Below are 27,370 nucleotides of genomic sequence, written 5' to 3'. Positions count from 1 at the left end.
GTGTGGCTCCAGCCCTCTCCTCCCCTCCAGGCCTCCCCCCCCCACCCCCCGTTAAGTCCACACCCCCCCTCAACACCCTAGCTCTCTTTACACTGTCCTTTCATGGCACTTGCCCTTGACAAGTTATGTGTTTATTTGTCCCTCTTTATGATGTGACTTCTTCCGCCAGAATATAAGTTCTGCAAACGTGAGACCTTTTCTCAGTGCCCCTCTGCTGTGCTCGGTGCCCACGGCCCTGGAATCCTGCCCGGAGGTGGGTAGGCTTAGCCGGTGCCTGCCGAGTACACCCGTCAAAGCCTCCTGTACCCGCGATGACACCGAGGTTCCTGCGGGTTAGGGAGTTTGCCCGGGGGAGGCACCATGACTAAACGACCAAGCCAGAGTTTGGACTTAGGTCCGATGCCAGCGTCTGTGCCTTTAACGTCACCGAGGCGTCGTGGTTATGGAGTGGAGGGGCTCCCAGACGGGGGTCACAGTGGAGGGGGTGGGTCTGGGTGCTTGGGAGACAGCGCAGAGATCTTAAGGGTGGTCTTGGCAGACTGGAGCTCAGTCTGGGAAGGGCCCTAAGTGCCCCGTTGGGCGTTTGAGAAGTTCTGCTTTACACTGGGGATTATAGTAATTCCTACCACGTAACGTTATCGGAGTTAACACTCGAAAGCACTTAGCACGTGCCTGGTACATAGAAGACGCTCATGGAATGGTTCAGGTTAGACTGTCTCTTGGCAGCACAGCAAGCCAGGGCACTGTCGCCAAAATAGAAACTTCTGGTGCTTTGGACTCTTGTAAATGGTTTCTGGAGCATTTCCAATTTTAGACTTCATTTATTTTCTTCCAAACTAAGAAAAAGACCTGTGTAAATAAATCGCCTGGCTTTTAGCTGTTAAATGAGTGGAAGGTATTTCAGCATTGAGGAAGGGGGGCATAGGAGGCTTTTAGATTTTAACTCTGTTTCTCATCTTTTGGGACTGCGTTTAAGCCAGCAGCTTCTAGTCCTAGTTGTGCGGGAGGGTCACCTTTTAAAGCAGTAGGTTCTGGGGCTCACTCCAGGCCCGTGGACCAGCATCTCGGGGCTCAGCCCAGGAATCAAGGTATAAATACCTTTTAGGTAATTTTGAAAATTGGGAGTCACTGGTCAAAACTACCCCCAACTTGTCCTTAGAGAAGGGATATTTACCTTTTTGCTCAGAAACTGGTCCCTAAGTTTTAAGCAACCTTCCTAGCTGTGCAGCGTCTCTGTGGAGGGACTCGGGCCTGTACTTAATGAGGACTCTGTGGCCAAGAGATGGCGGGACCTGTCAACGCAGGAAGAATGAACACAGGTAGGGCGAACCCAGGCCTCCCTCCCCCGGACAGGACCGAGTTCTGGTTCCGTGGGAAAGGGTACGGGAAAAGCAGGCTGGTCCACCGCGTGCCCGAGGGTCAGGAGTTCCGCTTTAGTCACCAGCGACACCCTGCTGAAGTCTGGGACCAGGAGCTTCTCTCCCAGGTCCCCCGGGTGGTGGTGACGTGAGCCCTCCTGTCCGTATGACACCCCGCCCTGGATGCAGACTTCTCACAGCTGCTCCTACCTTCTGTTGGCCTAAGTTGGCCAAACCGGTTTTTTCCCCAAGAGAAGAAAAGTGAAATTTGCAGCTCCTCCCTCCTAGTAAGGGAGGCGGGTGGGGACGGTGAGTGTGCTGCCTGCCATAGTTCCCCCTCCGTCCCCAGCTCTGTGGACGCGTGGGCTTCAACCTCAGAACGCGCAGGGGAAGGCGTGTGCCCGCCAGGAGCGTCCAGCCCATCCGAGCCCAGACCAAAGGCAGGGGCCCTGGGGGACGTGCTTTGGTACTCACCAAGTCTCCAAGCCGAAAAGCACGTCCCGTCCACCCCGCAGGCCCCGCTTGGCACTGAGCGGGCGGATCGGTGGGCAGGTGTTTGTGCCCAGATGAGGCTGACTTAGAGCATGATGGAGAAACGGAACAGGAAGAACTTTGGAGGCAGAGTTTCAGGGGGAACAGGAGTGAGTTGGAGGGGGAAGGCGTCATGGATGATGGCTTTGAACACGTTAGATTTTGTCACTTCCCACTCATCGTGTGACCTTAGGCAGGTCGCTCACCTCCTGGGTTTGTGCAGTGAGGTGTCAGGGTGGAGTACCCGTCTCCCGTGAGGTCTCACGGAGAGTCCAAGGGGGTGACTGGTCCTCAGAAGGCTGGACGGCGCCCTCCGGCCCAAGGAAGGAAAGACTGTTCCTTGGCGGCCCCACCACGGGATGCGTAAAAACGCTGTTGGTGGGCCCAAGGGAAGTGCGCTGTCGTTATTCCGTGGTACTCGGCGGGGACTGTGTCCAGCTGCTCTGCAGTCAGACACTTGAGCTTCCCCTGGGATGTGTGGGGGACGGGCCAGGGCTCCGCGGGCTCAGAGCGCCCGATTCGAGCTGGGCCCGCGCAGGGGTCTCTGGGTGCGGGGCCGGAGGGGCTGCCGGCTCCTCGAGGAGTGGCAGCGCCGTGGGTATGTGTCACGGGGCTCGAAAGCGGAGCGTTGGTCTCAACGTCGGCAGCAGCGTTTCACGCGGGTGACATGTCGTCCTGTCCGTCTCGTCACATAGAGTCTTGCCGGTGACTTGGCCGGTTTTACCTCCTGATTCACCTGCTCCCCGGGCTTCCGCCGCATCTCCCTTTGGTGGGAGACCCTGAGCCAGGGCCTCCAGCGACAGGCAGCCCACTTGGGTTTCCTCAGGCCACTTACCAAGCGGGAGGTCGTCACCCGCGTGGCGTTCGGTGTCCCAGAGGCTACGCGTGTGTCCTCACTGGGCCCCACCACCCAGCCCTCTCCGAAGGTGCTGGATATGTGATCCCCGCCCCGCAGGCGATGCCGTGTCCCAGGGCTCAGGCGCCGCGCAGGCCGCCAGGCAGTCCCGTCCTCAAAGGGGACACACGTCGCCTCTTCCTAAAGCCACGCTGCTGCCGGCAGCTGCCCAGGGTCCCCCGCGGTCCGTGCAAGTGTGCGGCGTCGATATTGTCACCGAGGTGATTTCCAGGGCGTGGCGATGAAGGGCCGTGTTCTCGTGGAAACCCGCGGGAAGAAGCGTTGTCCCTGTTCACCTGCAGGGGGCGTCGCGCACCCGAGGTTCCCGGCCACGTCCGTGGTCAGGTGTCAGCCGTGGGGCTTGAAAGGGTGGGGCGGAGGCGCGCTCATCTCATTTTCTGCGAGGAAGAGTGATTTGCTCCGTATAATTTAAACACGCACGGGTTTGGGGAGGATTATTTTCAAAATATTTCTTTTGTTTATTAAATTTAAAGTGTATTTACATGTGCGTGGATTTACGCGTTCGTGTATAGTTTTGTAATTGGGACACTTCAGAAAAATAAAAAGAGCGGATCAAAAAGCACGCAGAGCCTGCCTGGGGTGGGCAGCCACCGTCATAATATGGGGGTTTCCGTCAGTGTTTTTATGTTCGTCGACTTTTAATGTAAAGTTTTGTATTCGGCTCTGTTCACGTAGCATTGAACCGTGAATCCCCAACGTCACGCGCGTGCGTTAAAGACACGCTTGGGCTGTGTGACATACCCGCCCCTGCCCGCCGGCTGCTGAGACTTTCCAGGCTTTTCCGTTCCCGCAGCTCTGCGGCGAGATCTCTCTGTATAACTTTCCGCCCTCGTCTCTTATCTTTCCTGTAGCTTCTTCCGACGTAAAACTACTGAGTCCAATGACCCGCGCAGTTAGTCGTCTTTATGGGGGTTCAGGGGGAGGTGCTGTCTGCGGCATGCGCGAGCATCCGCCCCGGGGCCCTCGCCAGCGCGGAGAGTGTGCGCGTGTGCGTGTGTGCGCACACGAACGTGGACCACGTCATCACGTGCTGGGCAGACGTGGTACCCGTTCGTTTCCGTCTGTCGCCTCGCATGTGCCCGTCCTACTTACCCAGCTCAGCTTCCCTAGCGTTGGAAGCTCTGTCCCTCACCCTTCTGGCCCCTCCCCAGGCCGGCACCCAGTGCGATCGATCGGAACCGAATACACTTATTCACTGGTGCGACAGAAGGTTGTTTTGTGTCAGATAAGAAACCTCCAAAAGCTGTTCAGCAAAAGTCGGTATCCTGTGATTCCAATAAACACGAGCCCCACGCGAGGGCGGCTTGGAGTGTGTGTGACCGGTGAGTGGAGCTTGTTGTATTTTGCTGCTAAAACTATGGTTTTAAAAAGTCAAACGCGGAGCTGTCGGATGGACTGGCGGGCTCTCTCGTGCCCCGCACGCCCGGTTCGAAGGAGCAGCTCGCCGGAGGATGCTGTCGGTTTACGCGCTGCATTTTCCCAAAGCGCGCTGAGGCCCGAGGCCGCGGTGTGCCGCACGCTCGGCCCGGTTCTCGGTGTTGGTGGCCGGCCTTGGAGTGCGGGCAGCCACGGCCGCTGTGCGGGTGTCTGCCCCGCTCCCAGTGCTGGACGCGGGCGAGGAGCCAGGCCCGGCAGCAGGGAGGGTCCCCGACGGTACGTTTGGAAGGCTCCGGCCTGCCTGGTGTGTATTAGAAGATGCTCAGGTTCCCTTCTGTGACAGCCAGTGTCACCAAACCTTTATTTAAAGAACAGAACAGATTATTTTCCATCACTTTAAAACGAAAATAACAGAGGTACAGTCCAAAGCAGTTGACACGCACTAAAACGCTCTCTTTGTTTTACTGTGTTTGCTGAGACACGAATGCCTCAGCTTAAATTATGGATTGGCACGTCTGATTTCCTGCTGTGTCATCTGTGTTCAGGGGCCACATTGCTGGAAAAACGCAGTGACCAACAACGTCCTGAGGGAAAGGGGTGCAGGGCATCTCTATCTCTTTCTGATTTAAAAGATTTAGTGGGAATGGTCAGTACCCACAGTTGTAATTCCCTGAAAAAAATCCCATGATCAAAATATTCCGATTAGCAAGAGGGGTCTTTGTTTATTCTACTTTCAATGTACAAATGGATGGATGGATGGATGGATAAGTGAAAGCATCTTACTATGAGGAATTCGTTTATTTTTTATTGACACACAAAAAGTTAAAAACTTTAATACAGTGATGTTTCTAAAATAATTTGAGATAGAAGTTAGTTGGGCAGAGAGCAGGGCCTGCCTGGTGGTGGCTTTGGGCTTTTTCCTCGCCTTCTGAAACCGTCTGTTTGCCTCTTGCAGAATCAGCTTAACTGTTGCAAGTCAGTTTACAACTTTGTGTTCCTATTCTTTGTACATAAGTCAGTTAGCGGTTGCCACATTATCTTTTGTGAATATGACTGTGCTCCTTGGAGATACTTATTATGTACCTTACGCATTTCAACTGCTTAATTTTAAGTTGATTAGTTTATCAATAAATATTCATATGTAAGTGAATTTTATAAATTCATACATCAACATTTTCAGCTAATATTTTTAGAACTTTTGATACACGAAACATGGAGATAAACACTTTGCATCTAGAGTTCGTTGGCTCTTTAGAGGTGTCCTCTGAAGTAGGGGTGATTGATTCGATTACACAGATGGGGCCTGAGGCCCAGAGTGGAGAGTAGCAGCTCAGTATGAGCACTCGGCAGAGCCAGGCCCAAGTGCAGAGACGGTTGTATGCCTTCGCGGTACTTGGCTTTAGAGGTGGACGGTGACAGGCGCGGGGTAGCGCACGGTGAGAAAAAGCTGCGTGGGATGCTATGGGGGCCCTAAGCAAGGCCGCTTAGGACCAATGTTAAGATTTGAGAAGGCTTCCGGAGAACCCGTGTATGAGCTGAGATCTGTCTAATGACACCTGCAGGCAAGGTGGGGGAAAAGGGTCTTGAAGAGTCTGCACAGGGGGAGTGTGGGCAGATGTCCTCACGTAAGGAAAGGCAGGTCAGCGTGCCCCGAGCTCCGGCAGCTACTCGTGGACCACGTCGTGAGTGACCTGTGCTACCGTGAAGCCGTCTGGCTTCATGCTTAGGGACCTGGGGGACCGTGGCAGGGTCTTGTGATAATCTCAGAAAAATAAGGCAGTGGTTCTCACTTTGGTGGTGAAAGGTGAGATACAGCGAGGTCTGCATGAATTTGAGAACGTTCAGAAGGTCAAGTCGAGGGGCCTCGGATTGGATGTGGACTGTGAGGGGAATGCAGGGGGCGGGGTGGTCCCCGCTCCTGGGCTGGGGGAGGGGAGCAGTGCCAAGGGCGTGGGCGGGAGGACGTCGGCCATCACAGATCATAGCTCAGCCGGGCAGAGGTGCCTGTGAGCCATCACGGGGCGAGTGGGTAGATTCGAGTCATCGGCAGAGATAGCATCAGAAACTGCTGGAATTGGACGAGGACGTGCCCGGAATTAGAAGAGAAGGCAGCTGAGAATGAGCCTCGAGGCGCATCCGCTCCACGGGAGGAGCGAGCGGGGACGCCGAGAAGCGAGGAGCAGGAAGGCCTGGCCCAGCAGCGTGCCCTCGGCGCCGCGGGGCGCTGCGGTCCGCCACCGGTCCCCTTCAGGGGCTGGGTGTGCGTGAATGCGGAGTGCGGCTCGGTGCCGGGCGCGACTCCGGGGCTCGGGGCTCCGCAGTGGGCGGGGGGGCCAGGCCCTGCTCCGATGGAGCCTGCGGCTGCTTCACCCAGAGCCGGACTCGCTCCAGCCCCGGGACCTTTGACCTGGCCCTTCTGTCCACCGTGCATCATGACTCACCGGAAGGCGGAGTCACGGTGCGGGGTTCTGAGGGAGACCGAATGCTTCGGGTACTTCTTACTCCCATGAGAAGATCCTCGGCTGGACCCAGGGGGTCAGCTTTCGTGGGGGCTTGAAAAGTCCTCCAAACAGGAAGGCGCAGTAGCTCACGCCATCGTCCTAACAGTGCGAACGTTCCACCAGGGAAAGACTTGGTTCTCTTTCACGGGTCATGGGGTACCCCTCTGCTATAAACCCACCCTAAAACATTTGTCTCTGGTACCACCCCAATGTTTAATTCAAGATAAATGCCTAAGAACGAATCTCATGTCCAAATCATAGTCAACACTATGATTATTATTGAGCATCTATTATATGCACTTATGAGCATTATAACTTACTAATTGTCTCATATCCTTGATTTAGTCGTTTTCTGTGGTATGAATTTGACTTAATGGGTTGTTTTATAGCTGCACGGCCATAACTTCACTTAATAATACCAGGCCGAATGGACCTGAACTTGGCGGTTTTATGGGAAATGCACTTCAGGTGATCGGACCCGGAGCCTGAGCCTGAGCCTGAGCCTGAGCCCGGCTGAGCCCTCACCGCCTGTGTGGCCCCGGGGACGGAACGCAGGTGCAGTCCGTCCCCGCTTACTCCCTGCCCGCTCTGCCTGTCGGCGCGAGAGGTGACGGAGCGTGAGTGTGAAAACTAAGCACTTTTAACGGTAGTTAGACTTTTATTATAAATCTGCCATGTAATTTTAACCATTTTTTCCCTTGAATGAGGCTCATAATTTGTGCATTTTGTGGTTTTCAATCCATTTGCTACAGCTGCAGTCCTGATCAGCAGCTCAGTTATAGCTGTAATATTGGTCTTAAAGGCTCACTGATGTCTCATGGAAAACTTCGAAAAACATTCCGTTTAAAGACAATTATGCTTAAATATTACGTTTTCTCCGTTTCTGCTCTGTCCTTTAAAAGGTATTGCGTAGACCATCAGCATGAGGACAGACGATTCTTCCAAGCTGCCGGCTGCTGCACCCCCAGCCATCCCTCACTCGCGGTCACCCCGTGACGTGTCACGTCACGCTGGTTCACATGTGATTTTAAGGGCCTACAGTGTGCCAGGGACAGGTTTTGATTTTCACTGGGGAGCAGGAGCCATGGCATTCGATGAAATGTAAGAATAATTTGGAACCGTGGACCATGGGGGTGGGGTGGGGGAGTGTCCTGACATTAACCGTGAACTTGAAGAGGAAGGAAGGAACTGTGGCAGTGAGCTGGAGACCTGCTTGAGTCGACAGTCGCCCTAAGGTGGACTCTGCACCTCTCGTCCCGGCAAGCGGTCAGTATCTCCGTGGGGGGGCCGACGGCAGTGGGGTCGTTCTCACCGCTGGTCAGGCCTTACTGCAGAGTATTAGTCTCTTCTCGTCTCTACTTTTTATTTTTAAAAACGTTTCCTAGCGAATTAAATCTTTCTCTTTGTTACTGAGGTGTAATGGACATGTGACATAACGTTAGTTTCATTGTGCGACATGACGATTCGATACGGGCGTGCATCGTGAAATGCTCGCCACGATGAGTGGACACCCATCGCCACACAGAGTTACGACGTTTTTCCTGGGAGGAGAACTTTTACCATGAACTCTTCGCACCTTTCAGATGCGGCACACAGTGCACCAGCTGTAGCCACCGTGCTGCACGTGGCGTCTCGGACCTGTTTGTTTGACGACTGCGAGTCTGCACCTTCCGACCCTTTCCCCCTTTTGCCCACCACCCGCCCCCTGCCCCTGGCAACCGCCAATCCGTTCTCTGTATCTCTGAGTTCATTTTTTAAAAGAGGATTCTTCATATAGATGAGATCGTGCAGCATATGTTTTTCCCTGTCTGACTGATTTCTCTTTATAAAATCCTCAGGAAGGAGTGAAAGAACTCTTCCTTTTTCTTTGCTGTTTAATTGTTTAAACCATACCAAGTTAGCAGTGTGAGTTCATTCAGTCACGAGGTTTTTAGGCACGTAGTAAGTTTAGATGCTCTCAGGATGAATTAAGGTGGCGGGCGCAGGTGGTGAGGGTGGTGGCTGTTTGCATACGTGGGGTCCCTGTTAGGTTACGCCTTCTTAATATTCCATGGAATAGCACTTTCGCTGTTTGAGGAAAATTACTCCGGCTTTATTTTTTTTTAAAGAAGTCCGTATTTGCCAGTCTAAACCAGTCATAACCAGTTTTCCCGCAATCTGTTAGAATGAAGAAATGATGCGAAATCACAGAAAGGAAAAACAGGAGTGGACGCGCAGCTCTTGGGCACAGAGGCGGTGTAGGGGCTGTAGGTTCGTGGGCTCCACCTCTAACTGGGACATGGGATGCAGGCGCCCTTGGCCAGGTCCGGTGTCTGTGTGGTTTCCACTGCCCTCCTGTCCGGGGGCGGGACCACCCACCTCCCCAGGAAGCGGGCGTGATGCCGAGGAAAAACGGAGCTCTGCAGTCGGCTGCTTCGCCTGCCTCAGGAGGGGACAGGGGCCGATGGCAGAACTGGCCATTTAGGCCTCATTATTTCTCTTCATGTTTGGAAATGGGCCATCGGCCTGTTTCGGTCCAGGCCGGTTCTGGATTATTCCAGCTCACGCTTCAGATTTTTACCCTCTACGTTGTTTTCCTTCCTGCAGCTCTCCCTGCGTAGAGCCTGTGCCGTTTCTTCGTCATGCCTGCCTTTTGAAGACGTTGGTTTTAATGCTTCCTGTGTACTGTATTACTTTTTAAATTGCATATGTTAATATCTCTAATCTGTCTTCAAAGCAAGTGCTATAATTGTTTTGAAGTGTTTTATTTTTATCACAGTATTAAAAGCGTATTTTAGTACTACTTTTAAATGGAAGGCGCTGTCTATAATACTTTATTTAGTAATATTTAGGAGCACTTTTAAAAAGGAAGGTGCCATCTGTAATTCCGTCGTGAGAGTCCCTTCAGGGAGCCGTGGCAAGCTGGAGGGTGTGGCTGGGTGCGGGGCGGCGGGAAGGGGGTCTCCTGCGGTCCCCACGCAGCGTTCAGTTTATTAAGCAGCTGCCGCGTCGAGTTTTTGGCTTCGAGCACTTCGGACCGTTAGTGGCACACGTAAATCGTGTCACAGGGTGGGTGATTCCATATGGCGTTAGAGCAGGTGTCTTGCTCAGGAGGCTCTGGTTTTGCTACTGGATTCAGATGCCAGAACGATAATTTTCCGTTCATTCATTCGTAGACCAGGCAGTCTGTGCAACACAGGACGAAGTAGCTGTGGTCGCAGAAGCCACTGTCTCTGGTCTTTAATTACAAATATGGTCTCTTTGAACATTTTAAATCTATCTAGACTACACAGAAATCAAACTCAAGCTGAATAAATAAATTAAAGAAAAGGCCGTCAGTAGGCCTGAGCAACTGAGAAATCCTGGGGGTTGGACTGGTCAAGACTCCATCCTTAGGGCTCTTTCTTCCCTCACCTGGCTGTGCCTCCGTGCTGTGGTCCCCGTGCTCAGTCGCATCAGCGAGGCGAGCCCCACGTGTGGACAGCAGCTCCGTATGCACACACTGTGGCTTGAGCCCTGGCGAGGATCTCAGCCCACGTGTTGGGAGAGCCCTCCCTGCAGGGCTGTCATTGGCCAGGCTGGGCTCCAGGGCTCATCCCTCCACCAATCACTGTGGCCAGGAGAGGCGGCGCCTTCATTGGTCCAACCGGAACCACGTGTTAGGGGCGGAGTCAGCCCCGGACAAGTGAAAGGGTGTAGAGGTGCCGTGCCCGGAGGAATCCGGGGGACATTGCGAGAAGGGGGTCGAGGCTGGGCTTGGAGCAGCAGCAGCTGCCCCTGGAGCCCATGTTCTTACCACACACAGAATTAAAAAGTCGTAAAGAACCCTCAGAAGGTTTCTTGGGAAAGGGTTTTGTGCGTGCTGGGTTCGCTGTAGGTTTTGTGCTTTTTGGCAAGACTAACAATAAAATTCACAGTTCCGTCTATTTTTAATTGCTCTTATTTATGTTTTAAAATAACCGTTTGACAATATGTTGGTGTCTTCCCTTTCTGGGAGAGCTCCGTAGGGTAAAGACTTTGTATCTTGATTACCATCTGTTAGACAGTGATCGAAACGCCGAGGGCCGTGAGCGCCCAGAAGGTCGGCTCCGAACGTGGCCTGAGCCCTGTGGCCTCTTGTCGCTTCACGGTTGGTTTTCCCAGAGTTAATTATTCGGTCTGTGTGCTCCTTGCAATCCCAGTTTTAAGGTTTCTGTGTTGTGCCGTCTGCTGGCAGGTGCTTAAACCCAGAGCGTCCGCATGGGGTGGAGTGAGTGGGGTGCTGGTGTGGGCGGTGCTGGGTTGCTGGCTCTGACAGTGGTGTCACATTAATGCCTGTTGCGCATTCACATAGCTCCGTACTAACCATTAGATGTAATTCTTAAGCTCTCGAATTTAGGGGAGTGTTCCGTAAGCAGCAGAGCTCCCAGTGGGATTTATAGATGATGTAGGGGCCTCGTGCAGCAACTCAAATGCCATTCCAGCAGAGAGATCGTAGGCAAAAAGTTGTTTTTTTTCATATCTCAGTTGTCACATTTTCTGTTTCTAGGAAAGGATTTGATAATAGCCAAAATTGTACAGGAAATAACTCTCATTCAGAATCCTCTGTGATCCTCGTCAGCAGTGATGCTGAGTGAAACAGATGCCATGCAGTCATCACTCTCCTCTTTCTGGGAACACTGGCAGGCACGGAGCATCCGATCGCTCATCCCTTCCCGTTCGCCACACCCTGAAAGATCATGTTTCCTCAGCTGGGAAGCTGCCCTGGGGACAGACAGCATGCTGTCATGCCCAGACTGATTTTTTTCTGACGGAGGGAAAGCGAGCCGCCGTCGTAAGGCAGTGCCTGCCTGCTGTTCCCAGAGGCGGCACGTGTCCGTCTCCAAGCCCTTACGAGCCCGCCATCAGATCCCGGAGTTTCGAGAGTGTTCAGCAGTGTTTTTTATGCTTTGGTGAAGGCTGAGGGGAATCGATTATATTCTACCTTCGTTACCCTGATTATTTTCAGAAGACGTAGTTCTTTCATTCCTATGCCAACAAGTAAGATTCCCAGACTGCTCGGAGCTGGGAAATGTGTTTGTCTAATTAAAGACAGAGTAAATTGGAAAGCTTGCTCGTAATGAAAGGGAAGAGCTGATGAGGTCAGGTCTGCCGACCACAAAGGTGGGTTGGATCGCGGCGTTTCGCTCCGCGCTGTCATCTGGCCTTGTGCGTCTGGCACGTCGCCGAAGCACAGTGAGCTCAGCCGGGAAGCGGTTCTCGACCAGACACCAGGTTCTCGGGCATCCTCGCGCCGTGAGTGACATGTCCACTAGTGCCCGTCGAGGGCAGGAGAACTTTTAAAACGGCACGCGTTGGCACCTGGCATTCGCCCTTCTGCTGCTGGACGTTTTGAACGGATCGGCTTTCAAAGAAAGTACGATAATGTTCAAACAGTTACCTGTGCTTTGTGTTATTCTTGTAACTAATCGCACTGTTGCTCGGTTACCTAGGTTAAGGCAGGTAGCGTGACAGCAGGTGAGAGGCGTGGTTCCTGGCGTGGCGGAGTTTGAAGTTAGCCAGTGGAGGAGACTGGTGGGCAGACCGGAAGCTCAGGCTCTAAGGACCACTGCCCAGACAGGTGTGGACGCAGGGGGCAGCGCTCTGCTCCGACGTGGGCCGGGGATGGGAGGCGCCCTGAGAGAGGGTGCTGCTGGGCCGGGCCATGAATTCCAGCTGGCCGCGTGGAGCGCCGGGGAGAGTGAGCCAGGGAGAAGGGGCAGGGTGGACAGCGGTGTGGACACGGAGCTCTGTGACAGCGACAGCTGGGGGATCGGAGTCGGGCGGGAGATGGGGACCAGCGGGTCATATGGAGAACGTTTTGAACTGGAGCCATAGTGAGTGTTAATGGCTGTTTTCTATTTTTTAAATTCAGGTGAAGGAAGAACTCCCGGCCAGATGTCGGAAGGGATGCTTTTGGGAAGGACGGAGGTTTACGCAATCATCGCTGCTGAGAAGCAAGTTGGTTTCAGAGAAACCGTGCTCTGAGGATGTGGTTTGCTTTTGGTTGACAAGAGAAGATACCACTGCAGGAGAAGCCTCTGCTTCTGCATTTCGCATCGTGTTGTCAATGACAATGTAACTGGCTCTGCATCGGTCTCCCTGGTGAGACGTGGCGCCCTGGCCCCGGTCGCCATGAGTGACCTGAGGCCGTCACAGGAAGAGAAGCACAAGCCTGGCAGAGCCTCTTCGAGGCTCAAGGGCCCTCCCAGAATCATGCAGTCCGATGACTATTTTGCTCGAAAATTTAAAGCCATTAATGGCGGCATGGGACCCGCCACCTCTTTAAGCGCCTCAAATTCCGGCGAGAGTGCCGGTCCGGCCAACGGCACCCCGGCGGTGCCCAAGATGGGCGTGAGGGCGCGGGTGTCCGAGTGGCCGCCCAGAAAGGACTGCCCCAAGGAGCTGGCCTGCAGGGCGCCGTGGGAAGGCCGGTCTCAGGCCAGTTACGAGAGCGTCGGCTCCGTCACGCCCGGCGGGCCAGACGGGCAGCGCGACGGTCGGCCGGAGGAGCGGCTCCACCTGGGCTGCGTGGAGGCGACGTACACGGTGGGCGACGTCTTCGTGCAGTCCCCTCAGAGGGGCCTTCACCCCATACGACAGAGGAGCAACAGCGACGTCACCATCAGTGACATCGACGCTGAGGACGTCCTGGACCAGCACGCGGTGAACCCCAACACGGGGGCCGCGCTGCGCCGGGAGTACGGGAGCACGTCCTCCATCGACCGGCAGGGCCTCTCGGGCGACAGCTTCTTTGCCATGCTCAGGGGCTACCGAGGCGAGGAGTGCGCCCCCAAAGCCGCAGCCCCGTTCGGCTTCCCGGAGGCCTTCGCCGGCCGGCCCGCCATGTCGCCCAGCCTCCACGCGGCCGCCCGGATTTCCCGAGGGGAGTTCGTCCGCATCTCAGGACTGGACTACGCGGACGGCGCCCTCCTCGTGGGGCGCGACGGGGACACGCCGTTCAAGCGGCGCTTGAAGTCGGAGGCGGTGGAAACGTCCCTCTTCCGAAAGCTGCGACCCGCCCGGAGTGAGCACGAGACGTTCAGGTTCACGTCTGACCTGGAGGACGGCCGTCAGGAGCGGGGCGTGCGCCCCTGGAACTGCCAGCGGTGTTTTGCACATTACGACGTCCAGAGCATTCTGTTTAACATCAACGAGGCCATGGCCACGAGGGCCAGCGTGGGGAAGCGGAAGAACATGACCACGGGCGCCTCTGCGGCCTCGCAGACTCAGGCGCCCGCGGGCCCGCCAGGGAGCGGCGAATGCCCCCTGGGGAGCAAGGAGGACCTCAACTCGAAGGAGAATCTGGACGCCGACGCGGGCGACGGGAAGAGCAATGACCTGGTCCTCAGCTGCCCACACTTCAGGAATGAGACGGGGGGCGAAGGGGACAGGCGGATCGCGCTGTCCAGGGCCAGCTCCTCGCCGTTCGGCTCCGGCGAAAGCTGCTCCTTCGAGTCGTCGCTCAGCTCGCACTGCACGAACGCGGGCGTGTCGGTGCTCGAGGTGCCCAGGGAGAGCCAGCCGGTCCACAGGGAGAAGGTCAAGCGCTACGTCATAGAGCACATTGACCTCGGGGCCTACTACTACCGCAAGTTCTTCTACGGGAAAGGTGAGGGCCCCTGGGGGCCGCAGCGTGCGCCGGGCGTCCAGGGCCGCGGGCCTCGGGCCTGGGCGGTTCTCTGTGCGGACCCGGCCCCCGCGGCTCCTGCCGGACCCTGCTTTAGGAATCCCCGTGTCCTGCCCTCGCTGACTTGTCACCCCTGTGTGGCGTGGCAGTGCCTTCCCCCGTCTGTCCCTCCGCCCACCTGCGAGCATCGCATGTGTCAGACTCGGCGTAGGTGTCCCGCTTTTGCGACGTCTCCCCTCGTCACCTCCGTGAGTCCTGCGGATGCTCCCTTCGCTGCGCGCGGTGGGCGATCGGGTGGCGCTTTCCCTCTGGCCTTTTCCGCGCTGTTTCCTGCACTTGAGCTTCATCCTCCAAGCGCGGGTCCTCCCCGCTCCTCCCACAGCTTCATCCTCCAAGCGCGGGTCCTCCCCGCTCCTCCTGCTCCTCCCGCTCCTCCCGCTCCTCCCCGCTCCTCCCGCTCCTCCCGCTTCTCCCGCTCCTCCCACTCCTCCTGCACCATCGTGTGCCCGGACGCGTTCAACGCGTCTTCGTTGAAAGGATGTACGAATGAGCATGATGGACAGATTTAGTTTCCTTCTAGTTCTACAAACGAGCTGAAAGGCTGCGATACAAATGAGCCTTCGGTGGTGTGATTTAGCAGATTCTCTAATCATCTGTAAAATAGATTATGTTTCGGTTTTTTATATCTTCAGCTTTGAAGGATTCACTCCTTGGAAGTCACGTAGCTACATCTTCAAAATGTACTTTAAATCCTTTAAGTAAGTGTCCTCAGGTATTCCGAGGACATGAGCGTCCTCCAGGTGTATCTTTCGGGGGGTCGTTGGGGTGTGACTCGGGCCTCAGGCGGTCACTCCATGCAGCTCAGACCTTGGAGCTTCTTTAGTGCTTGTTCTGGGTACTGCAGGCCCAAAAGCATTTGTTTGCCAGATAAATTGCAATCATCAGGTTAATAGTGTTTCTGCCAGTTTTGCGTCAATGCAGATTTAACCAGCCGTCCGCGGTCCTAATGATATGACATCGTATAAATCAGTGGGATGTTGGAAAGGCGACATGGCCAAAGAAACTGTCACTTGCGTTGTGACTGGTCACGTGGCTCGAGGTGTTTTCTGTTCTCACGCTGACGACACAGTGGGTTGAAGTGACTTTGCCTGTGGGTCTAGGCTCCCGGCGGCGACCCCGGCCCCAGTCTGGACCTGGGCTCTGGGTGCAGTATGTCGCCTCCGTCGGCTCCGGCCTCCTGGCGGCGTGCTCAGGCACCTGGGATGGTCCTGGCGGTCTGTGCCGTGCAGCTACCCCTGCCCTCATGGCTGTGTCACCCAGGGGAGCACCCCACGACACACCGCTCGGGGCCCTCTCCCGGCGGGAGGCGCTCGTTTTGGGGAGGGGAGCTGGATCATGGAGCGCCGGCCTCCCGATGAAGATGCTTTTTATCACCGAGGCCCTGGCTGTCAGCGCTAGCCGTGAACAGTCTCCTGCGGTCACCCGCCCCGAGTCCTCGGGCAGCAAGTCGTTCTGGCCGGCTGGCTGTGTAAGGACTTTGTGATTCGCCCTGTGAAACACCAGAGCCTAAAAGTTACCGTGTGCGTGCGTCTTTGTGCAGGTGCCGCCACCAGCATCTCGTCCGTCCTAGCGCATCTTAGTGTCCTGCGGACACACGTAAGTGTTTAAGGAGCGAGAAACGGATGTTTTTGCACCCACGGTCACCACCATTTGATCCGTGAATGTCCCTTACGGTTTGTCACGGGAGGCGATTAGGTCGCTAGATTCTGTTTGTTCTCTCGACCGCTTTTTGTAGCTTTTCTCTTGACCTTTCACCTGTCACTCCCCGGGAGTTTTGAAGAGTTGTCTGTGAGAGGTTTATTGCCACCACTTCTGATTCGCTACTTTGGAATTCCCAGGACATTATTAATGTGCGACTTGGATGTGAAATAACAAACGAATGCGCCCCAAAGAAGCTCTGAGAGCGGGCACCCAGGGGTGGGTGGGCCGCGCGTGGGTGTGGACGAGGATCCTGTGGTCTGAGTGAGCCAGACGTTCCTTGCAAAGTGAGGGCGTGGGACGGCGCCCCCCAGGGTGCCATGGCATCAGCGTGCTGCGATCTGTGAGGGGAGGGGCGGTCGCGCCAGCTCCTGGGGCCTGGGGCCAGGACGAGGAGCCAGGACACGGAGTCGGGCGGGGCCCCAGCCGCTCCTGCCTCCCGCAGTTAGTGCTTCCCCTGGGGCCTGTGTGACTTCCAGCGAAATCGGCCATCATGGCGTCCCCACCGTGCCTGTGGGTCGCTCTCTGGAGCCTTTAGGGACCGAGGCAGGGGCGGCCTAGGCCCCGTGGGCGGGTGGCCGAGCCCGTGGTGTGGGATGGGGACACTGCCCGCTCACACCGGCTGCAGCCCCGCCACCTGCAGACACACTCGGGCAGGACCGCGTTGGAAGAGGCCCTGGCGGCCGGCGCAGGCCGCGAGTCCCGGTGGCTTTTCCTTTCTGTTTCTCGTGCCCTTCGCGTCGCTTTCCTCTTGGGAAGGAGGCGGTCAGGGCATCTCGAAGCTTCCCGAACGCTGGCAGCCCCTTCCGCATCCCCGAGCTTCCTGAGAGCGGATCCACCCGCAGAACCCGCAGCGCCTCCGGGCATCTTCCTGGGCCCTCCCTGTAAAGACCTTCGAGGTCACTGCTTTCTAAACTGCTCACTTTCCCGGGTCTACGTGAATGCGCCCTTTTCTCCAGTGGCCGTCTTCGTCATCAGTATCTTTTATTTATTTATTAATTTTTGTTTTTTATGGTGACATTGGTTAAGTAAACATCATCAGCATCTTAACCGAAGAACTTGTGCGCATGTCTGCTGAGTGGCCACCCAAAAAGGAAGGAGCCTTCCGGAACTCGTGGACTAGCCATGTCGCCTTTCTCGAGACCCGCCGACTCCATGTGGCTGGGCACTGTCTGGTCGCCAGTAGGCGGGGGTGTCCCTGAATCCTGACCGTGGTTCGAGGCGCCTCACGCAGGTCGTAGGAAGAACGTCCCCGGGGCTCCGTGCTGGACAGACGGGGCCTCAGGGTCCATCCCTGTGGTGAGGCTGCGTGAACGTAGCCCCGCAGCACCAGAGATTTTGCGGGAAAGAACGAGAAATGGATGAGAGTAAACTAAGCGCTCGTAGATACAGTCAGGGCTCAGCAACGTCATGACCCTTTTCCTACTTCCTGTCTGTTACTGAAGTTTTGCTTTAGACCGCTAGGTGCTTTGGTGACATTGTGATGAAAGGTGCTCTTTGCCACCCCTCTGGTCACCAAGACGGATCTGACTAGACTGAGTCGCTGATTAGGTCGCCCCCTCGCTCTGTCAGACAAGGTGACCTTCGCGGCTGGGGAAGCCGCAGCGAGGTCCCGGTCCTGACGTTCTGGGACGGCGACAGTCTCCGGAGTTGCTGGTCCCGTGATACCGGGAGCTGGACTTCGGGCCGGGCGGGCGGGTTCTGCTGCCCGGGAACTAGTGAAAGGCAGAAGGAGAGGAGGAGGTCACGAGATGTCCAAGGACATCTGCTGTGGGAGTAAAATGTGATCAAGCGCCCTTGGGGGCGTCGCGCGCCCAGAGCCCTGTGTGTCCCTTCAGAGACGATGCTCGGACCCGCGGGACGCCACCGCCCTCTGTCCCTTCCGTTTGACGCCTCTGCTGTCTCCCGCTACAGAGCACCAGAACTTCTTCGGGATAGACGAGAACCTGGGCCCCGTGGCGGTCAGCATCCGGAGGGAGAAGGTGGAGGACGCCAGGGAGCGAGAAGGGTCGCAGTTCAACTACCGGGTGGCGTTCAGGACGAGCGAGGTAAGGGGACTCCGTGCGTGGCGACTGTCCCGGGCCGAGCCTTTGACGGGGCGCGTTAGGGTGTTCCAGAGAGGGGTTGCTGTTTTTCTAATGTTCGTTATTACAACATTTAAGATCATTAAAAGGGCTTACACCTTTTCATCTCAAATAAAAAGTTTGGAAACTTATCCTGGATGTCAAGACACCACCCTCCATGAGAGGGAGGGTGACTGAGGACAGTGCCAGGCTTTCCATGCTGGGACAGAGCGGACAGCCGTGAACAGGGCAGTCCACGTCCGAATTTACAAATGACTCTAAATCTAAGGGGAGCTCTGCCAGCCCGCGTGGGGCGGCCGTTTGCCTAGCGTTTGTGTCCTCGCTGCGTGACACGGGGCACCAGCCAGGTCCTCGCTTGTCCTGCGCTGAGCGAAGGCAGGTTGTCGCACAGGGTGGCACGTACGTCCAGCCACGAGGGTAGAGGTGTCGATTCGCATACAGCAGTAGATCGGGCTGTGTCGTGGGTTTCATTCTCTTCACCATTTTGGTTAGAGGGGCATCTATTGCGCAGGTGATCTAGAATGTGTATTTTGGTTGACCGCTTCCAGATCAGGCGGAGAAGACTGAGCCCTCTGCTCGTCCCCTGCAGTGTGCCTGCTGCGGAGTACGGGTGCTTGGTGACCTGGGCTCCGTGACAGATAGACACGAGAGACAGCCTCTCTCTTGACCTGACAGCTTTTAAGTTATAGGTCTGCCACGTTCAGTTAGCATCCACTAGGCACACATGGCTGTTTAAATCTAAAGCATTTACATAAAATTATAAACATAGTTCCTCAGTCATGCTCGTCACAGGTCGGGTGGTCGACGGCCACATGTGGCTCGTGGCTCCCGTGGGAGCCAGAGCAGGCAGAGGGCGCCCCACACCGCAGGGAGTTCTGCCGGCCAGTGAGGCCCAGGGCGCCGTGCGGACGCGGGCCCAGGCGCTTGGCTGTTACTCTGACAGCTCCCAGGAGTGGGAGGCGGGACCAGAGCCTGGCCTCCCGACTCGGGGTGCTGGGGTTTCGGAGGCACGTGTCACAGTGGCGTCCCTGCGTTCATGACGTCTTTGAGGACATACCACAAAGCGCGAGGCAGAAATCGGGCCTGCCCGTGGGGGTCACTAGGTGTCCCCATTCAGCTTCAGGAAGTGTCAGCACGGTTAAGTCAGACAGAAGAGGAGGGGTTGTGACCAAGGGAGGGGGCGCAGAGGATCCCAGAGCTGGGAGGAGCAGGGAGGAGTGTGCGAGGAGCGTCCCGCGCCGCCTGGCCTCATGGGCTCCTGGCCCTCGCTGTCGCTTCCCGGAGCCGTGGCCGTGTGTCCCCCCCAGGCACTCTGCCGGGCTCCTCCTTGCCCTTTCGGTGTCAGTCCCATTATTTGGCCCCTGCCTGGCTGGTTCAAGCCGTGAACTTCGGTCTCCACGCCCACTCAGAAAAGAGACCGAGCCCCTCGCTTCTCCCAGGGCTGTGCGCTGACGTCTCCCGCTCTGTCCGCCCCCGCAGCTCACAACGCTGAGAGGAGCCATCCTGGAAGACGCGATTCCGTCCACCGCCAGGCACGGCACCGCGCGCGGCCTGCCGCTCAGGGAGGTGCTGGAGTACCTCGTGCCCGAGCTGAGCACCCAGTGCCTGCGCCAGGCCTCCAGCTCGCCCCGCGTCTCCGAGCAGCTGCTGCGGCTGGACGAGCAAGGGGTGCGTACAGTGCCCGGGACGGGCGTCCGCGTCTGTGCCGCGTGCCGGCCTGTTTGCCCGTCCTCCTTCCCCTTACGGCCATGTATTTCTAATGCCTCGAAGCGTTTTCTCCCTGGTTTTTCCAAACATGCCTGCGTGCTAGTCAGGAAACCCGATGCCTTCTGCTGGAATCCACCCCCCCCCGCCCCCGAGCTGTGACTTGTGTCGTTTTAGCGAGGTCTGGTTTTGTCCCAGCCGGAAGAACACGGCGGACTCGGGCTGACGAGGCGTCGGTGCTGTGTTTTCACATTGAGCCTTCCCATGAGCGAACAGCGCTTCAAGGCCGCGGGCTCACAGATGGGGTGCACAGCGTGTAGTTGAACCCTGCAGCCAAGACCTAGTCGGTCCCCAGGCCATAGCGACACTCAGCGAAGGAACAGCAAGGCCTTTGCTCTGACACGAGAACAATCTTAGCCTGGGACGGCGCAGGTACCCAGGTGCCAGCCTGGCGCCCCCGGCCGGGGCTGGCCAAAGTCCCAGCGGGCGGGTTAGGTCAGCGTCATTGCCTCGGCGAGGGATTTCAGGGGTCTGGAGACAAAACCCGTTCTGGGAGGACCGGCCGTCTCAGGACCTGGGCACCGGAGTCCCTCCGCTTTGTGTCACGAGCGTGCTGCTCGCTCTGAGGTGCCACAGGAGGAGCCGTGGGTGCTGTGGCATTTCAGCCGTCTCCACGAGGCGTAAGAGACTCGAGGGAGAGGTGTCTCCTGGCCCATGGTTCGTTCCGTTGCGGCTTTGGCGGAACTGCAGCCGCTTGGCACAGCAGCCACCGTGTTGATTCGGCCCGGGGACCAGGGTTGTCCCCCGAGTCCCGTTTGTGGCCCGCCCGCCTCGCAGACTGACCCAGGGGGCGGAGCTGGTGCATGCCTGTGAGCGGTAGACGTGTGTGGAGCCCGTGCGGTGCCACGCTGCGTGCCCGTGTGCGTGTTTTCACTGGGGCCGGAGCTCCAACCGTTGTCACAAGACCATTCTGGAGGCTCTTTTGGCCACATCCCCTAATTCCCATGGGCCCGACGGCTGTCTGGATGGAAGCGCAGCACCTGCTCCCCGTTAGGGTCCGGACACAGGCCGGTCTGTTCGGGGGCCGGGAGGGAAAGATGTGCAGTGGGCAGCACTGCAGTCAGCAGGGGAGCCTGGGGACCCCCAAGTCTTAGGTTCAGATGACCCCGAGCAGCATGGGGGTTAGGGCACAGTCAGGGCTCTGCGTGTAACTTCCGATCCCCCAGAAACTTTACCGAGAGCTGACTGCTGACCGGAAGCCTCACGGGTGACCCAAACCGTGGAGGGCCGTGTTGTTCCGGTGTCAGGCGCGTTTACGCTGTACTCTGACACTGAGGGAGGCCGGAGGATGGAACGCGTGGTCCAGAAAGGCCTCGGGGAGGAGGGGCACATCTGCAGCGCTGTCCGGGAGCGGTGGCCCCGCAGTCCAAACCCACGGCGTTCGAGGGGCCCCGTGTTTGGCCTGAGTGCCGAGTCCACGACACGGAGAGAAACTGTGCAGGTCACTGAGGCCACAGCAGCCCCAGCCCTGGGCCCAGATGGCTCTGCTCAGGGCCTCCTCCCCAGCCGCGGGCGCGTGGTGCCCGGGAGGCCTGGGACCAGCTGCTGGGCGGCCCCAGAGGAGGCCAGACGGCTTGGCATGGGGCGCTGGCACTGCCGTGAGGTGAGCGGCAGGGCACACAGGGACAGCTGCACAGGACAGAGTGAGCCCCGAGGGGGGCGTATGATGGCCGGGGCAGAGGAAGCAGCGGGCGCCTGTACGCGTGGGCTTCCGGGGCCCGTGGGACCGTGTGGCGTCATGTGCCAGTGCTCATCATGCCTCGGTGTCGAGGCAGGCTCTCCTCAAGGCCACGGCCAAGTCACTGGAGAGGGCTGGGCCCCTGTCCCAACAGCAAAAGAATAAGCTGGCACGATACAGAACGCGAAGCAGTCGTTTTGAGGCCACGCTAGAGCAGTGACACATTGTGACAATCACTGAGCTCGTTGACATCTGTGGTGAAAACTGCTAAATCACGAGTGTTTCCTTCATGGGCTTTAAGACCTTGAAATGTCTTCTGCGGTACGAGGAGCGATTAACGTCTGTAATGAAGTAACGTTCGCGTTTTATCATAGGGAGTGGTTTTTGAAGGCGCTGGTCGTTTGCTCGAAGTGTGGTACCTCGTTTATCTGGGTAGCCGAGTCGACGGGGACATTTACTCCCAGTGGCCGGCTGCTTGGCCGTGTTTTCTTGACCCTCCTCGGAACTGGGTCGGACGGGTCCGAGGAAGAGGGCACGGGCCCCCCGCTGCGGGTCCTCGTTCCAGGCAGCTCGTCCGGGCAGAGGCGAACAGGCCATGCTGCCTCCTCGGGCCCCACGGCGCTGAGTGCGGGCCGGGCCCATTCGGGACCGTTTCACGGCGGACTCCGCCTGCTCGGCTCTGACCGGTCCCCTTGCACTCCCCGAGCAGATGTCGCCTGCCTTTCCCAGATTGTCTGCTGTCGTTAGACGGTGCGGACGAGGCGCTTTTGTCACCACGCAGCTCCGGGAAACGAGTGTCATTTTGCCTCATTTTACCGAGATCATCAGCTGCGAATTTTGATTAAAGGCTGTTTTACAGCTTGATAAAAGTGAACGGCACTATGGGACGAAGCCTCTAGGGAGTCGGTGGTGTCTGATAATCTGTCAGGTTTCGAGGCTCGGATTGCAGATAGCGAGTAAGTGCTCTGATTTCGTGAGTGAGAAGTCATTCCTCTTTGGGGATGGGAAGGAAGCTGTGAAGATGGCTCCGGCATGTCCCCAGCCGTGGGAGGGCCGGCCTGTGGCTTCCAGCGTGACGCGGGGCTGACTGGGGGAGGGGGTCACAGCAGAAACTCTAACGCTGCTGTTACGGCCCGTTGTCAGAAATGCAGAAGTGAGTATAATTGTCCAGGCAGTTGCTTTTATGGACACAAAACATTATTCTGTTGATGCACATATATCTATGTCCATTGGGATTCTTTTCTTACCAGACTTTAATTCGAATTGTTTTCCGTATTTCATATTTCATGGATGTTCAAATAACAACAGGAAAAAAAAATAAATAACGTATTGGGGACCGGAGAGGGACAACCTTTCAAAGTCTGTGGGCTTTTTCCTTCCCGACTTGGAAAGTAACGCTCATCACTATGTGGAGGACATAAAATCAAGCATCTCCACAGTTGTGTGTTTTTGAGTAGATGCTCGAACTTACCTGTCAGTTTTGGAAACCGGGCGAATCCCGCACGCCCGCACCGCACGTATTTCTTAGGGTGTCCGCTCTTTCCCCAGCCCTATTTTCGGGTTCCTGCATTGTTTCGTGCGCGCAGCACGGTGTACAGTGACAGCTGCTCGCTCTGCTCTCTGGCCCATTTGCTTGTGGGAATTGCCCTGCATACTTTCCCGAGAACAGAGTCTAAGCTACTGTTGTTTTAATTTTACTGCAAGAAGCTTGTCCGACCCGCTTCGCCAAGTAACTGCGTGTCTCTGCGTTGCAGCTGAGTTTCCAGCACAAGATCGGAGTCCTGTACTGCAGAGCGGGCCAGAGCACGGAGGAGGAGATGTACAACAACGAGACGGCCGGGCCGGCCTTCGAAGAGTTCCTCGATCTCCTGGGCCAGAGAGTGCGGCTCAAAGGGTTCAGCAAATATCGAGCTCAGCTGGACAATAAAAGTAAGTCTCACATTCGTGCGTGTTCAGTTCTCCAGAGGCAGGCGTGTCACGTAGACCTGAGTGATTCTTCCTTCCTATAGCCTGACCTCTTCTGCCATACCCTCGTCCCTGGGTACCGAGGACGAGCACGCCACCCAGTTCTGAAAGACAAAATACTGACACGTTCGCTCATGCCATGCTCTGGGGCGTATTTTGTCATTTCTGGTTTCACGGTGCCACCTGCGGAATCAGAGGGTGGTCAAAAGGCTGATGCACATCTTTTTCAAGGACCTTAATCAGGTCCCCTTAAGTGGCACTGCGTTAGCTCTAAGATGCCAGCTTGGCCGATTAAAAACACAGCTTCATGCCATCCTGTGGTGTGCGAATTTGTCTTGTGTCTTCGTTCAGGTAATCACGTTGCTTCCGGTCCTAAATATTTTAGCTTTGTATCTGTGCCGTTACGTAGTTGCTGTCAGCATCTAAAATACCAGGCAGAGTAATTTTGTGTGTGTCGGAAAATTCCGCTAATCATCAAGCAGCTAATTGCTCGCTGTTTTCACGAGAGACAAGCGGATGGATTCTCCCGTGGGAGAGGCTGGGAGACCCTCTGGCCCGCCCCAGCAGGCACGGGGAGGTGGCGATCTTCCCTGTGGGAGCATCAGTGTGGCCCAGCCAGGGTTGGAAGCGAGGTGGCCAGTGTCCAGTCAATGCGGGACCGCCACTGGCACTCGCCCACGTCAGGGCGGCCAGGCCTCCGTGCACCTGTCGTCACTTCCAGAGGCACTGATGGGACAGACGGCAGGACCGGGGACAGCTCTCATCCCCACGGGCCCCGCGTGTCCCCCACGCGCTCCAGCGCTGCCGTTCGGCTGTCGTGTCAAAAGCGCGTGGCTCGTGCCTCAGATCCGTAGCGACAGAGGGTGGTTCGGGACACGCTGTGAGTGTCCACACGTTTTGAGCAAGTTTAATGAGACCTTTGCAGGTTTTCCTTCTGCTTTTCTGGCAAACGCTTCTCATGCACACCGCAGAGGTGCTGGCATGCCGCCCCGCAGGAAGGCCACCCCGCAGGAGTCGCTCCTGTGTGCGCCCGTCGTCCCCCTTCGGCGGGAGCGGGCACCGAGGATGCGTTCTAAGAACATCTGACCTGTGCGTTTTATGAAACCACAACGCAGAGAACGGAAACGTGTGCCTGGGTGTAGAACTGCCCTCAGCGTTGACCTCCTGTGACCCAGGAGGCGTCCTTGCTGTGTTAGAGATGTGGCACTAGGTCCCCAAGCTCAAAGACGTGACAGCAGAAGAACGAGACCACGACGCGTCGATTCCGGATGACGAGCACATCTTCAGCTCGTTGTTGTGAGCGAGGCATTCTGTGATGTACAGAAAAGCCCCAGACATTCGTTTGGAAGAAAAGAGGTTTCTAAGAAAGACCTTTCATAAAACAGTCAAGTAACATGATGTCCGTCTCAAGTAAAGACGGAAAATCTCCTTAAATTTAGGAGAATCGTGTTCTAGTTTTAGCTCCTCAGTCGAATCTCACTTTCTTCACAAGGGAAATTCAGAGTGTTGGGCGAGAGCACCTGGAATGTCCCCTCCATCTTTCAAGTGCACGGCACGATGGAGCAGGAGCCGGGGACGCCTGCTGCTCGGTGCGCGTGGACCCCGGGCCGGGGGCGGCCTGTCCTCTGCCGGCCTGGACACCGCCACAACGGCGCGTGCAGCAGCTCACGACCAAGCACGTCCGTCACCACCTCCATCACCGGGCGACGTGTGAGGCCAAACGCTTCAGAACATTCGATTTCAGAAATTCGTCTTTTAGTACTCCTTGGGATAGGCGAATTGCGGCACATTTTTAGAAGTATTTTTCTTCTTTCGTTGTAATGTTTTGTCGACTAGGCCATTAAAAACCCGTCAGGATTCCCTTACCGACTTAATCATCATAGGCACGACGGGGGTCACTGAATGTGCTGGCCGGGGTCGCTTCCTCCTCTGACCTTCAGCGCTGTTCCCGGCCAGTCCGTCCCTCGCTGACGGCGCCCTCACCCTTCCCTCGTGCCTGTGCCCGCTCGCTCCCAAAGCACGGACGCTGTCAGGGGCCTGAGCCAAGAGGACGAAACGGAACGTTATGTTCTAAGAAGAATGAAAATGACAGATTCGCATTAACGAATAGTTAAAAGTGAAAATCTCTTAATTTTGGCACTGGTTAGTAGACCGCTTGTTAGACGGGCGTCCCTCTGACTGTCTGCAGGCCGATTTATCGATACCGAATGCGAACACTGTGACTACTCCCCACGTTCATGGAGCCGCCTCCGAGGACCTTTTCAGAGTGTGCAAAACAGTACATGGCATTTTTTGTAGAAGATTTTCAGGACTTTCTGAGTCGGATATAAATACTAGAAATAATTTATAATAATTTATAATTATTTCTAATGATAGTAAAGTAAAATCTTAACTTTTAGATTAAAGAAAGGTTAACCCAAGATGACTACTTAGCGTTTACCCAACAAATACAATGGAGTAACTTTGTTTTGAAATGATACCGAATAGTTTTGTTTCTTGGGGTTTAAAAGGTAGCAGAATAAACCTCCATGTAGGTCGAGGATTGAGAAAGGCAATTCTGAATTCTGTTTCCATCTTAATTTATATTTATCTTTGTGTCTTCATCTGTATGCTTGTAGGCATGGTCGTTCAGAACCGTATCCTAAAATCATTGTTTAAATATTTCATACCATGTTAGTTTGGGCATCTGATGCTCTCAGTCTGAGGTAGTCTACTGATAATACAGATGGGTTTTGAATTTGCAAAGACTCATTCCGCTTTTCAGAAGACGAGTTGCAGTATGATCACCAGGGTTCAGATGTCAGAATTTTTTGACGTGTCAGTACACACTGTACAGGAAGAGGTTACACATTCATTCTCCAGTCTTAGTCACATGACGGTATCGTCGCATTGCCTTCTGGCAAGAGAAGAAAATTAATTACATCGTTCAGGGAGCTCTTTAACGTGTTTTGTTCTCATTCCCATATTAACTCAATCCGGTTTCAGTTTTCTGTGTTCTAACTAAGAATTAACTCTACACACACGCAAAGGCGGGGCGAGGAAAGCGCTGGTTACCTCACACCTTCAAATCATCGCGCCCAGACCTGCAGCAGCCACCCCTCCAGCTTCTTTCCTTCTCTGCTCACCTGTGCTCCTCATGGCAGGAGCACTTGTCCCCTGGTGGGCCACCTAAGTCAGCACTGCGAAGGCAAAAATGTAGTGTGCGGGTGGGGGAGGGTTAGTGAGCTTGCTGGGAAGCTCGAGGGAGGAGAAAGCCACGCTCTCCATCCACAGGCGCAGGTTAGGGCGGTGGAAACAGGAAGCGGGAGGAGGGGTGACCCCAGGACACTGGAGCGGTGGGGAGGGGTGACCCCAGGACACTGGAGCGGTGGGGAGGGGTGACCCCAGGACACTGGAGGGCGGGGGTGATCTCAGGACACTGGAGCGGGAGGTGAGGTGACCCCAGGACACTGGAGCGGTGGGGAGGGGTGACCCCAGGACACTGGAGGGCGGGGGTGATCTCAGGACACTGGAGCGGGAGGTGAGGTGACCCCAGGACACTGGAGCGGTGGGGAGGGGTGACCCCAGGACACTGGAGGGCGGGGGTGATCTCAGGACACTGGAGCGGGAGGTGAGGTGACCCCAGGACACTGGAGCGGTGGGGAGGGGTGACCCCAGGACACTAGTTATGTACAGTCGAGTGGCTGGGTTTTTAGTTGATTTGCCTTTCGTAACAATGACGTCCTAAGTGTTAAGTCGCTGGTTTTGCCGTCGCTGACTCGTTTTTGTCGTCCACCTTTGTCTGCAGCTGACTCCACAGGGTCACTCCCTC

At 56.1% G+C, this 27,370-nt stretch overlaps 1 protein-coding gene across 1 annotated transcript in view; it reads left to right on the top strand.

Moving 5' to 3' along the window:
• Nucleotides 1-27,370, top strand: part of SIPA1L2 (signal induced proliferation associated 1 like 2) — a 137,978-nt gene that overhangs the window by 50,531 nt on the left and 60,077 nt on the right. Inside the window, exons 3-7 of the mRNA XM_025039060.1 lie at nucleotides 12,556-14,292; nucleotides 17,983-18,116; nucleotides 19,632-19,820; nucleotides 23,349-23,523; nucleotides 27,347-27,364. Of these exons, the coding sequence (XP_024894828.1) occupies nucleotides 12,816-14,292; nucleotides 17,983-18,116; nucleotides 19,632-19,820; nucleotides 23,349-23,523; nucleotides 27,347-27,364 (1,993 nt within the window). The 5' untranslated portion in view covers nucleotides 12,556-12,815. The remainder of the gene's footprint in view (nucleotides 1-12,555; nucleotides 14,293-17,982; nucleotides 18,117-19,631; nucleotides 19,821-23,348; nucleotides 23,524-27,346; nucleotides 27,365-27,370) is intronic.

The sequence above is a fragment of the Pteropus alecto genome, unplaced genomic scaffold, assembly GCF_000325575.1.
Source record: "Pteropus alecto unplaced genomic scaffold, ASM32557v1 scaffold189, whole genome shotgun sequence".
Classification (NCBI taxonomy): Eukaryota; Metazoa; Chordata; class Mammalia; order Chiroptera; family Pteropodidae; genus Pteropus; species Pteropus alecto.
This window is presented reverse-complemented; position numbering and strand designations above follow the sequence as displayed.